This window comes from Nanorana parkeri, unplaced genomic scaffold, assembly GCF_000935625.1.
Source record: "Nanorana parkeri isolate BGI_ZX_2015 unplaced genomic scaffold, ASM93562v1 scaffold23, whole genome shotgun sequence".
Lineage (NCBI taxonomy): Eukaryota > Metazoa > Chordata > Amphibia > Anura > Dicroglossidae > Nanorana > Nanorana parkeri.
The window spans coordinates 381352-397343 of record NW_017306291.1 but is presented as its reverse complement, the minus strand read 5'-3'; the positions used below and the strand labels follow the sequence as shown (position 1 = coordinate 397343).

General features: G+C 42.6%; 1 protein-coding gene across 2 annotated transcripts in view; it reads left to right on the top strand.

Annotated features, from left to right (window-relative positions):
* The window catches only part of SPAG6 (sperm associated antigen 6), a 138906-nt gene that overhangs the window by 105663 nt on the left and 17251 nt on the right, over positions 1–15992 (top strand). For both annotated transcript variants that reach the window (XM_018564095.1, XM_018564103.1), the window contains one exon: positions 8624–8740. In XM_018564095.1, coding sequence (XP_018419597.1) covers positions 8624–8740 — 117 coding nt within the window. The remainder of the gene's footprint in view (positions 1–8623; positions 8741–15992) is intronic.

The following is a 15992-nucleotide window of genomic DNA, read 5'->3' as shown; positions in this document are numbered from 1 at the left end:
CCACCCCACCTTAAGTCGACACTCGGTGCCGGGCAGCATATTTTGAATGGCCGCTTGGTGCGAGAACTGAAAGTGCTGCGCTAGGGGGAGGCTGAGGAGGCTCTTACCGAGAAAAGTGGAAGGCATGTGGCAACCCACTGGACTGGTAACGACCCACCAGTTGAGAACCAAGGATGTAAAGGAAGTCTGGGAGGATTTATGATAAAACTCTATATACAGAGACTATTGTATTTTATAAGACTTTATGTGGAAATCTGATGCAGCAAAAACTTTGATGAGCCCTGTACACATCAAGAAGAGAAAGCCGGAGAAAAGAAGTAGGTAAAAACATACTGTACATCTGCACATTTGCTTTATTTTTAATAATATTGGTTGCAAATGTATACAGTGTGACATGTTCTAGAATGATTTCAGGACCGCACCGAGCCAATCCTTTTAATCCCTGTCCCTGTGGAATTTACTTTTAATTATCCACAGATTTGCCATATACACAGCCCAAAGCACACCTGTATCTTCTTCATAAACATAATACCATGAAAGAGGGGTTGTAGGGGTGGGGGAGTTGGAGATAAAGGTTTAGTGTATTTAGTCTTGTGCGCCTCCTTGCTGTTTACCTGTTTTTACAGCATTGCTAACTGATTAAACCATGGAACACTAACATGTAACAGGCTATTATTCAGCTCCTCGGAACATCACTATAAGGGTTCATGTGAGCAAACATTCTAGTCAAACACTGTGTTTTTCAAGCCAGCCTGCATGTACGCACTCCAAGGTATTGTAGGTGAAGATTGGAGATATCTACCAGGGTTTGCACATCATTCCTCGAAGACATGCAAGCTTCTGCAAATCTACATATTCCAGTAGCATTGGGGTGGCAAACTTCTAGAAGATGTGTTTGTAGGAGAAGATAGACACAGACAGTAGTGAAGCCACACCACCTTGCATCCTCTTGTTCTTCTACAGATGCTATGGCAGCAGAGGTGCCAACGAGTCTGTGATTTTAAAGGCAGAGCATTGTCACCTTATCCTGGGAAGTGCTTATTCAACAGTTCTGCGGGCAGGATCAACAGTAATTTAAAACATGTTACAGGGGCATTTAGAAAATCAGATGGGGCAAACCTATTGATGCTGGCAGTCTAAATCCAATATAAAATGTTAGATTTTGAGTACTACTTTCATATTACCATTTCAAGGTATTTTAAAGATAATCTTTTGAAAACAGATCAGAGGACAATGTGCTACTGGGATAAAAAAGGCACATTCACAGAAAGAAAATACAAACCCCATGCAGATAAAGCAATTAATGATAAATGATATGATGGACTTCATTATGTAAAAACAGAGAAAGGAAAAATGTTGTTATCCATCATATACCATCAGATGTGTCTTCTCATTTCCGGACTGCAATATAAAAATGGCAGCAAGGCCTGCCCCTTGAAAAGGCCTAGCTCAACTAACTGAAGTGGATTATTCATGGGAAATGTGTGAAAAGATGATGGGTCTTTCTTATTTAAAGTCCATTTTCACATTTGTAAGTGATTAGCAGTTATTGTGATAATGAAGAGGTGCAGTGATGATGTTTATGTGTGCACATTTTCATGACTTGCATTGCTGGCTTTCTTCACTTTTTAATGAGCTTTTTATTAGGCCTGAATCCTAGATGTACAACATTTTCTCCACAGGAAATGCAGCCTGACACTGGGGTCGTATTGTAAATCAAGTGGTAAACAGCTGCCCCCTTCCCTGTGATTCTGTGTAACATGATCACTAAACACCAGCTCTGCCTTTAAACTCAATACACCGTCCGGTTTTCTGTACATTTTGGCGATGGAACATCTTGCGATAGCTATCAGCATGAACCAATCTATTCAGGGGATTTGTATTCAGGATCATCACTATAAACTTGGATTGTATGCAGACGATGTCTTGCTCTATTTATCCAATCCCCGTATTGGTCTACCTTCCTTGCTGGAAGAATTTAGTAGATTTGGATCTGTCCGCAACTTTAAAGTAAATCTACATAAAACTGAGGCCCTAAATATCTCTCTTCCTTCAATGGAAATGGACCATCTACGAGATCACTTTTACCTCAAATGGCAATCTACTGCCGTTAAATACCTTGGCATATTCCTATCCCCTGAACTGGCCGACCTTTATCGCCTGAATTATGTTCCACTTCTTCACTCCACAGTCTCACGCCTTCAACAATGGAACTCCCTCCGACACTCCTGGCTGGGCAGGGTTGCGCTTTTTAAAAATGGACATACTCCCCCGCTTTCTTTATCTCTTTCAAACCCTGCCCCTGGCTTTGCCTGCCCCCTTCTTCCCACATTTGCGTTCCCCATTGCTTCGCTTCATCTGGGCTGGTAAGCCTCCAATGCTGGCATACAGCGTTTTGATTCGAGCTAAAGATGCTGGGGGGTTTGCCCTGCCTGATCTAAAGCTCTATTATTGCACTGCACTTCTCTCCCAGATTCTTGATCGGCGATATCATGGGACCCATAAGACTTGGGTCTCTTTAGAAGCGCTTATTTCCCCGGTACTTCCTTTTTCCATTCCTTGGCTCTTCCCTGTTCATCGGCCCCCATCCTCATCTCTTCCCTTTAGCCTCCCACCCCTTCTGAAGGTTTGGGATGTTCTAGTTAAGACATCTCGTCTGTCCTCATCGGTGGGCCCTATGACACCTATAATGGGAAATCCTGCGTTCCCACCTGGCTGCATTTCCTCTCGTTTCCTTCACTGGTCGGCCAAAGAGCCGTCGCCTATGGTGGAGGCCCTCACGGAGACGGCCCTGAAACCCCTGAATGCTCTGCTAGCAAACCATCCCCATAATCCTGGCTCTTGGCTACTATATTTCCAACTCCGTGCATTCTATAGTAAACTGGGGGACCGGGATGCTCTATATCGCCCACTCTCTTGGTTCGAGTCACTTTGTGGCCTTAATGAACGACCTTCCCATACCATCTCCCTGCTATACCGCCAGTTGATTGCGGCAAAATGCCTGGACCGCCCCCTGTTTATTTCCAGGTGGGAGAGGGACCTGGGCTCTGCTCTTACTGACGAGGAAGTCCGCTATCGTTCCTATTAACCCACAAGCTTTCCATTGCATGTTTGGCCCAGGAAAAGGGATATCAAATTTGAATTCGCTAGTATCGATGCCCGGCCCATTTACACAGGATCTTCCGATAGGCCAGCACACTGCTGGCGCTCTTTGACTGCAGAAGGCACGCACCTCCATATCTGGTGGAGTTGCCCATTGTTATTGCCTTTCTGGTGTCGTGTCTTTGACATCTATAACCAAGTCATGGGAACTTCCTTGACTCCATCCCCTAAAGTAGCCCTTCTGTCTGTCTTGCCTGGCTCCCTGGCCTCGGTAAAGAAAGATCTGCTTCGCTTCTTTGTGGCTGCCGCCCGGACGATTATTCCTCGCCATTGGAACACCGTGGTCCCTCCGACCGTGCGGGAGTGGATTGCTGAACTGTGCTTGATCATGCGCTATGAAGAGCTGGCGGCTTCTTTGTGCGACCGTCAACCCCAATGTGCAACCCTATGGGCCCCTTGGATTTTGTATATGGCGGCATTTCTCGCATTGTAAGTCGTTGGATGCTCCTTTATGGAAATATGGCCGGCAAACTGTCTCCAAAAAAAACAAAACTAATAAAACCTGATTGGAAAAAAAAAAATGATGTCTGTTAATCCGTTCTTCCTCTTCTTTCCTGTCCTTTTCAGCCTCCTCTCCAGCGCTGCTGCGGCTCTCCGATTCAGCGCTGACTCCTCTGAGCTTGCTGGCACTTGTCCCACGGTGCCCATAGACTTACCTTGCGCCTCTCCTCGTCTCCCGGCCAAAAATCCGCACGGCGCATGCGTCAGCCCCAAGATGCTTTGCGGCCGCCTGAGCAGTTTCGGATTTTTGGACGGAAGCACGTGGCAAAGACAGTGGTAAGTTTAAACCGCTTGTAAAGCGTTTAAAAAAAACTTTTTGCATTTATCTATTACTTGCTAGCAGTAGATATATGCAAAAACGGAGGGTTTAGAAACCCTTTAAGTTTCTGCGTTCATACACTGCAACTGTATATGGCTGCTTCATTGTCACTCGGTGTACATTGGTGGCATATGTTTTTTATAAATACCTCTGCAAAGGTGTAAATGTGCTTTAAAGCTGAGAGTCACACACAAATACATTTCCCTTTTAATAGTAATAAACCTGTATATCTGAGAAATCATGTTAAATACTGTGAAATCAGTACAAACGCCTTTCCTATGAGAACCATAATGCTTTGCAGCTATTTGAAAAGAGGAGTTGTTCCAATCTGAGAGGAAGGGTCTCTATGTGTATGCCATACAGGTCTGTAATATTGCTTCAGTCTTTTGAGTACATATCCCAGTATGATCTGTTCATAACAGCAGATGAGTTTGCAGTTGTGGGCTATCACGTGGGCCAGCATTTGGGTAGTGATAGTGTAGTGATGCCACCAAATTAATTTACATTGTTCATAGGCATAGGACTGTGTGGGTAAATTGACCAACTGCAGCAGATAAATGCACACTAAATGCACACTAAGTAGTGCTGTCAGCTCCAGCTGGCTCACCTCAAATGCTCAATGTCTCAAAACTTGGCTCAGGGGAACTCAGGGGAAGTCAAAAAGGCAGCTGCCTCTGGAACAATAATCCTGCCAGAGGGGTGTTACTGGGGGGTAACTACCTCTCCATCCACAGCCCATTGTAACCCCCTTACTGATGTTATACAAGGGAGCAGGAAGTGACCAGTGTGGATAGCCATTAGAGTCCTTCTGCAAATACCAGTCAGCAAGCTTGCTGGAACCAGCAGTGGGAATAGTACTTCTTTCAGAGAATATGAGGAATGTATGAGAAATGTAAAACATAAAGAGGTGACCCTTATGATACCTACTGCTAAAGGGCAAGTAGAAAATATTACCCATGCCTGAAGTTCACTTTTAGGCACAGCTGTGTCCCCTGCTCACTGACTGACTTGTCACCTAAAGTTATCCTTTAGGAAGGCAGTCGATCTGCCTATGATGAGAAAAATCTGAGTGCAGATAGGCTGGAACTATGTTCATATTTTGTGTCCAGCGCACTGTCTCTGCCCTGTTCAGACACGCAGAGACGCTGTAAAATCTTTTAAAATCAACCTTTCTGTACCCCCTCCTTCCCTCTCCTTGGCAAGCTGCTTGCAGGCTTCTACCACATAAGCAGCTGGGATTTATTTACCATGATTTAGAAAGCATTTGAAAGTGGATATCCAACGTTTAAATACAAACATTTAAAAGATTTTTTAAAACCATAAAGCGGTTAGATTTTCTCCATTATGGTGTCAGGGGGCAATGTATGACATACATTTACTGATCATTGTGAAATCAGACTAACCTGTTAGCTAGAGGTCAGCAAATACAATAAAGCAAAGCTCTTATTTTTTTATCTATGTATTTTTGATGGGGTCAACAGTTTTGGTTCCTCTATTGGGACTCCTATCCATAAGTCCATTGGGGAGATTGTCCCCACCACCACAGCCAGTGGTGGTCTTGCCTGCAAATAAGTAGCAACAATATAAAGTATTCACTGCACAATTGGATTGTGGAAAACGTTTTTCTTAGTTTAGTAACTTTTTTGTGACTGAGGTTTTTGAAGCTTAGGTGCCCACACCAATTAAGCAGTGCTGGTATGTATCTTTTAGCTTGACAATAACTCTTATTAAATTTAATAAGTTTAATGTTGCACATTCCTAGTTATTTTCTGCAAAGTTAATCAACATTCTCACTACAGTTCTCACTGCTGTTTAAAGGAGTTAAATGGGCACAGGCTACAGCTCTAAGGAACACATTTTCCATAGTCTGGTTGGATGGTGAATCCTTCACATTCTTAATCCTCCAGGGGGTTGGTGAGGCTATAATTCTGGGTAGAGTTTGAGGGTATCAGTCTAAAGGTGCCCATACACCTTACGATTATCGGACGATTTTCATATGCGATCGACTTTTCGTCTGATAATCGTATGTGTGCATTGCAGTGTCCGACCGACATTACTGTACAATCGTACGACTTTTGACGATCAAGCATGTTTGAAAACTTTGCTAGATCGTACGATTTTCGTACGGTTGCTGGCGTTTCCGTCCGTCAAAAGTCATACGATCTACACTGTGCTTGCGCTAATGAAAATACGGCAAATCAATTACCGCATTTCGTCCAGGTGCTTTTCGTTCATTATAGCTAAATTAATCTTGCGATCATCGTGGCAGGATGGGGCTGCCATAAAGTTTCATCCGATAATCGTAAGGTGTATGGGTAATACATAGTAATTTGTCTACCACTGCCTATAAAGATGTGTATTAAAATATTAACCATCAGTGAAGGTGCTCTCCTACCCCGGCCCATGAGGTGTTACGTTCTTGAGGGATTACAGATCCCAGTGAAGCTCAGGATATGCGTTGGATGACAGAAGAGTCCACCCCAAAAGTGGGTGGAGGACAAGCGTAAAAACAAAAACCCAGCACGCTATTTTCTCTTAGAGCTCAACAAACACACATTCAACCACCACAATTACCGCTTTCCATCATGCAGCCTTTAATTACTGTGTCAAAGAATTACATAAGATCCTTGCTCGGTTTTTATCTTCCAGATATAACTGTAGGTATGGCCATGAATTCTTAATCAGAGTTATGTGAAGCTGTAGAACGTAGGTAAGGCCTGGTTCACACCTGGGAGTTTTGTAGCGCGTTCCTACGCTCTGCAAAACAGTTAAACACCAAAATCCCATTATTTCCTATGGGTATGGTTCACACCTGGGCGTATTACAGGCCGTATGAACGCGCTACAAAACGCCCTACGCCCAAAGAAGTACAGGAGCTTCTTTGGGGCGTATTTGTCGCGCGTATCCATTGGGATACAGCCAGGTAGCCCTCGGAAACGTGCGTTTGTCGCGCGGTTTTTTAAAACCGCGAATCGTGGTAGAAACGCTCGACAAACGCGCATATTCGATACGCCTAGGTGTGAACCCAGCCTAAGTGTGGGAAGTGAGCCCTTGTACATGGAGTTCACTAACTTCTCAAACCTTTATAGAAGTAAACCCATGGAAGTAGCCATTGCTGATTTTTTATGTTGCCATTTTCCTGGCTGTCATGCTTATCCACTTGCTTTACTAGTTCTGAGGCAAAACATCTTTGGAAGCAGTGAAATTAAAGGTCTAAACCTGCATGAGTCATCAAGTAGTGAAGCTTAAGGCTCCATTTACACATAGCTTTTGCGTTTTCTGCGCGGAAAAACCATACTGCATGAAAACACTCAAATTTTAACATATGTGGATTCCGCACGTTTGCGTCTATTACTGTAGGCGGAAAGCACGGAATACACCCAGAATATCGAATTTGAACTTTTTTGCACAACGCTCGTTTTTGTACCACAGGGAATTCGCCCAAGTGTAAACAACATACATTGGAATGTGTTATTCTTTATGTTTAGCACGTTTCTGCGCATACGAATACACACAGAAAACCGCTAATGTGTGAACGGATCCTTAGGATGGGCAAGACAGCCAGGGAACTTGCAACTACCTAAAAAATAAGATGGAAGCTTCTTTATTTCTTTCAAGATACCCAGAGGCACAGGCTAATATAGCAGAGACCTTAAGGCCTGGTTCACACCTGTACGTTTTGTAGCGCGTTCAACGCTCTATGAACGCTCTACAAAACTCTCAAACATGAAAATCCCATTGTTTTCTATGGGTATGGTTCACACCTTGTCGTATTTCAGCCAGTCTGAACGCGCTACAAAACGGCCTACGCCTGAAAAGGTACATGAGCTTCTTTGCGGCGTTTTTGTTGCACGTTTCCATTGGGATACAGCCAAGTAGCCCTTGGAAACGCGCGTTTGTCGTGCGGTTTTTACCGCGAATCGCGGTATAAACGTGCTTTACGAAACGCGCGACAAACGCGCATATTCGATACGCCTAGGTGTGAACAGAGACTGAGCGCTGACTGCTTATATCTATTTATTTCCTGTAAAGAGACCATAGTGCCATTCAAGAAGGGTGCCAGTTCCACAGAGGGTTTGTTTAAAGCGTATGTCAAGGCAAACTAAACAAAACACATGCAGTAGATCTACACAACGCATGTGTATTTTACTTTATCTCTTTACAGACCCTGAAAGTACAGAAAATGCCTTTTGAAGATTTCATATGTATTTTATTATATTCTCTGTTCCTATTAGACTGCAGGCTGTATTGAGCAGAACTGTCCCACCCCTTGGTTCCTGTATATTATATCCTTGTTTCTGCTTACTGTGTATGATGATGTAAAGAATAAGGACAGAATAAGGTGGCACCGTTTTACAAAAAATAACAGTTTCTTCTGAAAATGGTGGTTGTCTGGTTGTCATGCTGATGCATTGTCTTCATTACTTCCTGAGTCACTGACCTGGAACAAGTATTGAGAAAATAATTTCTGACGCTCATTTAAAACAAGCTTGTTCTGGGTTTGTAACTCACAAAGTATTGGTGGTATATACACAGCCTGGCAAGCCCCAGTTCTTCAATCATGACAGGGTCAATTTAGGACCTCATGCACAGCAAATATTTCAACAAACTGTCCTTTAGCTTTAACTTTTTTCTTTACAGGCAAAAAAAGCCTTAAAAAGCATCCTTCAAAAATGCACCCATCTTCCAGCCCTTGAGCCTCTCCTCCATGATGCTCCACCAAACATCCTGAAACATGTGGTTGGCCAGTTCAGTAAGGTAAGATATAGTACAGTGAACTATGTTGTCTATGTATTGGCTGCCCCACCAGCTGAGAATTCCCAGGACAATGCATAAAACAGGAGAGCCAGAATGTACCTGGAAGGATTACCGCTTCCAAGAATGTGTAGCCTGTGCCAACTGCTTACTGCTCTAGCACCATAAGTGTATTGACATGCCCGTAGTGCTCATTATTCTTCTTGTCTGCCCCACATAGATGAAGTAGACTGTTTTACATATAATATACACACTGATGTCAATTAAAGGGCCATGTCTGCTATTGAATTGTATTTTTTTTGTTCCATAATTACAGTTTTATAACAGTATTACAGTTTTATAACATACAGAAAACAGTGCAGCTCAGATTATCATTGTACAAAAACATACAAAATCGGGACAATACACGACGACAGGGGAGAAAAGAAAAAAAACAAATAGAACCTCCAAATGAGAGAATCATCTTTAGGCAACATCAGAGCTTGATTGAACTATTACTTATGGAACTCGCTTAGCTGTAAGGGGTTATCAGACATAAATAGGAAATGAGAGCTCGGCTTGGAGTCCACGTACTCAGACATTGGCTTCAGAGGGAAGACAGATAGGAGGTATAGATAAAGTATGTTAAAATCAAAAATGTATAAGCTAGAAGGATATCAGGCTGGGCAGATAGCCGGACACTCCCACTGCCAGAAAATCCACCCGGAATGACTAACACAAGAACAGACACTGACAACACTCACATACCTCACAAATATACGAGAAGGGGAAAGGAGGGAGACGGGGAGAGGAAAGAAAGAGAAAAAGGGGGGGATTCTCACCATCTTGACGTTTATGCTCCTCTCCTTTCCCCCTAGGAATGGGGAAAGGAAAGGGGTGGGATCCTACCGGACCTCCCCACCCAATTAAAGAACCCCCCTCCCGTCCAAGCAGGGGTGATCACACCCCAAATCCTGTATGAAGGTCGAGGTCAAGAGCAAAACCCAGTCAAGACAGGTTATGTAGAATCCCCAATAAGTCTATGCAGTCCACAGGAAATCTTATTTGGAGTGTTGATGGTGTGTCGTGTGCCCAGGCGTCGTTTTGAAATGCAACCAGCATGCCCAGGTTGTGGTAAATTTATCCAGCGTGTCTCTGGATGTATGGATGAGTTCCTCAATCTCCTTGAAGTGTATTTTTAACACCATATTAGGCCCTACTGTCGAAGTGAAGCACCATTGCTCTCATCAGCGTCCCACTGTCCAATAGTCATGCCCCAAATGCTGCTGCTTCCTGGGGTTATCTGGATGCAAATAATACTGTTTTCAGTCTACAGAAAACCTGGAGTAAAAAAACACCTAGCCATTGCTGAACTCTCATTTTGACTGGCTCTTGTACAGTGCAATAAAATATATGTATCACTGACTCTAAACGTGTATGCAGATCAGGAGCTCTGATTCCACTAGGTACAAGCTTGTTCCCAGTCACTTCTTTAGACGGTATTGAGGCTTCCATATTTATCTCACTACTGGGTTTAAAGACCCAGCCACTTGCCTATTCAGGACAAAATAATAGTGCCTCATGGTAGCCCCTCACTTCCTTTTCTCTCTCCCAGCAAAGTATACTTAGGGCCTTATGTTGATGGGTTTTTGTTCGCTTCAAGCAGTCTATGAAATACAAAACCCACTTGAAGCAGGTCAGAAGGAGGTCACCTTCAGGTCAAATGCACCTGTCAATGAATTCAGAATGATCTCAGAAGCATTGCAAAATGATGTCAAATTGATGCTGTCAACAGAAGCCCAATTCCCTTACCAGTCTAGAACCCCCTTACCACCTACATGTTTCAAGACTCCACCCTGGATAAGCTCCATGTTGGGCCTTTCCAGGTGAATGACGTCACAGCCCCACATTGTGATAGTGTTCTGTATGGTGATTGGAGACTTAGGCCTGAGGACTGTCACATGGGGGAGGCCACATGTTATTACTATTATTACCTTTTGTATCACTTGCCCCTCCTACTAGATTGTAAGCTTTCGCGAGCAGGGCCCTCCTAACCCTATTGTACTGAAATTGTATTGTATTGTAACTGTACTGTCTCCTCCATTTTGTAAAGCGCTGCGCAAATTGTTGGCACTATATAAATCCTGTATAATAATAATAAAAATACTATAACCGGAAGCCCCACTCTGATAGAGAAACTGAGCAGGGGCTCCGATGAGGCAGGTAGACAACGAGAGAGCACAGATGGGTGAGAATACCTTATGGGGGAGCACAGATGGGTGAGAATACCTTGCTGGGAGGGCTGGACAATCGGAAAACAGTGTAATTTGCCCTGAGACAGTGTCTCTTTAGTAAAGGTAACAGCTGAAACATTGTTCTCTCTGCTCTCAGACAGAATTTAAAACTTTGAAAAGGCAGACAGATTTGCATTGAACTAAACTGACATTACAATGCAAAAACCATACATCAGGAACTTTTACAGATAGCATAAAAGTACTGCGGCTTCCTACATTTCAGTGTATTTATTTGACTCGTTGTGTAGAATAACAGAAGGCTGAAGCTGTGCCATTCTGCAGGTAGCTTCTGAACAGTAAAAACACTGTGAAGATTTAATGCTTCCCTTAACACAGAAACCCCCAGCTAGGTTTCCCTTTTTAATGAGGCACTGAAAGTTATGAACTTGAAATAATTGTAGGGCTGCTCGCATGCACACTCTACACAAGTGGAATGCTGCCTTGGGGCATTACAGGCCATGCAATCATTTCTTTAATAAAGAAAGATGGGATATTAAAGGACTCTTTTTGTCTCATTAGGTAACAGCAGACCACAGCTGCATAGCTGGTTCTAAATATAACATGAATTTATAAAGTGGCTTTCATCCAATCTAGCTTCCCAGAGAGCTTTGCATTATTAGATACAGACATGCAGCCACAATCGGTGTGGAATCCCAAAACAGTTATGGACTTCCTTTAGTTTACATGTCAGTCTCCAAAGGGCTAGCAAGCAACTGACAAACATGGGTAATTATTGCATAATTAACGTATCTGAAACCTCGCTGTTATATCGGCAGCTGTCAATGTGTGCCTGAGATCAGCAGAGCTATAACTGCAAGAGTAGGAGGAGGAATTTCATTATACAGAGGCGGAATCACTCTGATTTCAGGCTAGACTTCCACAGAGATCCTTATAGGAGAACTCTAGTAATCACTCTTTCAGAGGAATTACATCATCAATCCAGTTTTTGAATGACTGTTAGTCATTACTGAATCCTGCTAGCTAAGCAAAAGCTAAAGGGACTATATGGTGTGTGTGTCTGTGTCGGTGTTTGTGTGTATATATCCATATATTCAAAGGCAGATTAGAGACAAACTTAAAGTTTAATTATTAGGAAGTCAAGGTTATTCGAATTGTATTATTGGAAAGGTTGCTGTATGTGTATCATCACCTTCAATGGACAAGAGACGGGGATCTGAGGCACCGTACCCAGGTCCAGTGGAAAAATGGTAGACTTCTTCTACTTTAGACAGAAGCCATAAAAATGTCCAAATTCCTGTATTGAATATGGTAATCATTCTAGAGACTTCTGGGGTGAGGGGGTCTAAAAGATAGATCAACATGTCATCTGCATAAAGTGAAACCTTCCCCTCTCGGCCATTGATAGAAGACCCCACTCGCTGGGGTCTGAGCTTAACTAGCGGGTCTGTAGCAAACACAAACCTTGTCTTGTACCCCGAAAAATGTGGAAAGTGTTAATACTAATACAACAACAGGTTTTGGGTTTATAGGCTTTCATTTTTGTGGTGGTTACTAAAGCTGAATCTCCTAGACCTGAATGGCATTCCGGATCTAGATTTCCGAATTGCATTTGGGGGCTCCCGAATGCCTTTGGGTCTAGGAGCCATATACAGTATATACATATTTTACTAAAGCTGAGGCTCCCAGACCCGAATGGCATTTGGGAGCTCCCGAATGCAATTCAGAAATTCAGATCCAGAATGCCATTCGGGTCTGGGAGCCTCAGCTTTAGTATTGTATATACTGTATATGGCTCCCGTGTTGCCGTAACGAAAATTTGTGTTCAGACCCATTCGGATGCATCTGATTGGCCAGAAAAGTCACATGTCCAATTCAGTTTCATTTTTGAACGAAATTCGGAAACGGAAACTCGGATTCAGACACATTCGGGTGCATTGAGATTCGGAAATTAGGATGTGTTCGAATTTCGGAAAATTTGTCCAAATTTTGATTCAGAACAAAACAAATCGCACATGTCTAAGCAGGACTATCTGTCCTAATAAAGTGTTAAAGGACCTGAGGACATTGTATGTTAATGAGGGGAAGCTCAGTCTGTCCTAAGTCTATCTATGAGATCTGTCAGCATTTCCTATTACTGAAATTGAGAGAGAAGTTTGCAAATGCCTGCAACTCAAACACGTTTAAAAGATGAGAAATATGTTGTGTGAATAGCAACACATAACAAACATATAGTGGGGGGGTTATCTCAATTTTGGCTACAAAAGTGGAAATACACTTTAAAGGCCATTAAAAACCACATCTAGAACTACCCCTTCCACAGGGTGACAACCCTGCAGTAATTTCGTTGTCAGCCTGTTGCAGGAAGTGGAAAAATAATGGATCAACTAGCATGATTAACAGGTAAAACAATGTTACAGGGGGAACTCGTATTTGTTATTTTTGCTTTTTTTCCATTCTACTTTAACATTTTTTTTTTTTATTACACTTACGTTAGAACACTACAAATTGCTGCATGTATCCTCCACTTTTTTTCTCTCTCCTGGTCACTCACGGCTGAGGGAAAACAGATTGATCTAAGGTACAAATGCTTTCCAGGAGAGCAATAAAAGTCAGACAGATTTACTGATAGCAGTAGTTGTAAAAGACAGGCACTAGATAGGTAAATAAGTTGTACTGAGGTCATAAAGATCTAATTGAGGTATTAAGCAAATAATCAGCAGTGTGTGAACTAACAACCTTTTCTTGTGTATGGCACAAAGAGCAGGGGGCCTCCCTCCTGCACAGCTGGAACTGCGGGGAAGGGTTAATGAAACAAGTTATTTAGAGGTTCTCTCCGCCAGCCAAAAATACTCTGGAACCACTCATTGCTGCATTCTTTCCTTCATTAGGTATAAGCTCATATCTAGGCTTCTTTGAAATATGTACCGTAGATACAAGGGGGCTCTGTTATATAGGGTACCGTTCAGGGCACGAGCACCAGTCCTAATTGATGACTTTCACAGTTTCACTGCAACAAAATGTCCATTGAAAAGTTATTAAGCCTATAACACTGGACGCCTTATATAAACAGTCATTAGTAAACATTTATAGAAGCATGTGTAAAAATTCCAGTGCTTGTGTAAAACAACATTGTCTTCACATAACAAAAACGATATAAAAGTTGTTACTTCCTCTACTTCAAAAATAAAGAAATAAATAAAAACAAAGGGTATATTCCTCATTTAAATATAGCAGCTATGCAGTCATGTCTAAAATATATATTGCTGAATACTGCACAAGTTGTTTTGTGTAATAAATTAAAATGTTTCAGAAATGAAATCATTTTTGGGTCACGCCTTAATGACCAAGGAAACATGTGGGTCCCGAGGTTACACAGGTTGAGAACCACTGATCTAGAGGGAGAGCCAGCTGTACCCGCCCCCTCCACCATCTGTTCCTCCAGTCAGGATCGGAGTGGAGAAGGGGATCTCTGCGGGGAGCTGATCGAGAAGTGAGCGAGCGATGGTATGTGTTCGCTCACTTCCCGATCTATTGAGCCGAGGTGTGACAGTTTCATTGTCACACGTCGGCTCGAACTATGAGGATGAGCGATTTTCACTCACCTCCTAGTTCTCCTTTAAATACAGCTTTTTATCCAGCTTTTTAAATGTGAGAATGATGCACTTTATACTACCGCACCCCTAAATTTGAATATGATGCGCTACAATACCTACCCTATTGCCATTAAATTACATTTTGAATTAGAAACTTTTTAAAAGTGATATATCCTATATTGCAAGTTTCCCTTTTTGACAGCTGCCAATAAAACAAAAAAAGAGAAACTTGCAATATAAGATATATAAGTTTTAATATGCTTCTAATTTAAAAAAAAATATTTTAATGCCAATAGGGTAGGGGTGAGGAAGCATAAAGCGCATCATACTTGCATTTAAAAAGTTTGATTACTAAAGTCCACAACCTAGTGATAGACTGATCCACTTGCAGCCTAATGGGCACATTTTAAAAAATATATTTGTAAGAACATTAAATGATAAGCTTTAATGCAATGTATAGTAGATTACAGTATATTCCGGTGCTTCAAGAGGGAGACTCTAAAATAACTCAAATACACAGCCTGCTACTGATGGGCATGCCGCTGGTTTCTAGAGACACAAATGGGGGCTTAGCTGTAGCTAATTGGCCTCTGAACTCTGAACACCTTATCTGTTTGTCACAAGGTTAACCATGAACATTATTAGAAATAAAACATATCTACCTCCCCTTTACTAATACCAAATAAATCAATCAATGATCACGATCCTCAGGGGTCTTTTGCCATGCTCTGTTTTGATCAAAGTTAGGTTTCCTTTTCTGTAAAAGAAACTGTGCCCAGTGCAAGCCCCCAAATCACACTTGTGCAGGTGTGACAGCGCGCATGGGTATGCACATTTTTGTGCATCACATATAGGAAAGCCCCTGCACTTTTTTTTTTTTTTTTTAATGCACTACACCATAACTTTATCACAACTGGAGCAGACACAATCTGGAGCAGTTGTACATGGCAACCAATTAGCTACTCTCTGTAATTTTCAAATCTTAACTGAAGAGAGAAGCTGATTGGTTGACATGCACAGCTGCTCCAGATTTTGTCTGCTCCAGCTTTGATAAATTCCCCCCCATGGCACTTTGTTACCATGCATTTTAGTGCAATTTTATGCATTTTAAAGTGCATTGTGCAGCAAGGTGCATTGGAGTTTGGTGTGCTGCGGGAATTTGCAGGAAACTGTGGGGTCTATTCACGAAGCTGCCTAGGGCAGCCCAGTGAATGACCGATCTGAAGTGAAGTGAGCCGAACACTGTTCGGCTATTCACTTCAGGCTGGTACGGCTAATTTCAGCCCTACATCGGCTGAAATCAGCCGTACATCGGCTTGCTTCGTGTGGCTTCGGGTCGGCCGAACATGCTCAGCATGTCCGGCCGACCCGAAGTGCAGAAGGAGTTCGACTCAGCCGATCCAACATCTGGATCGGCTGAGCCGAACC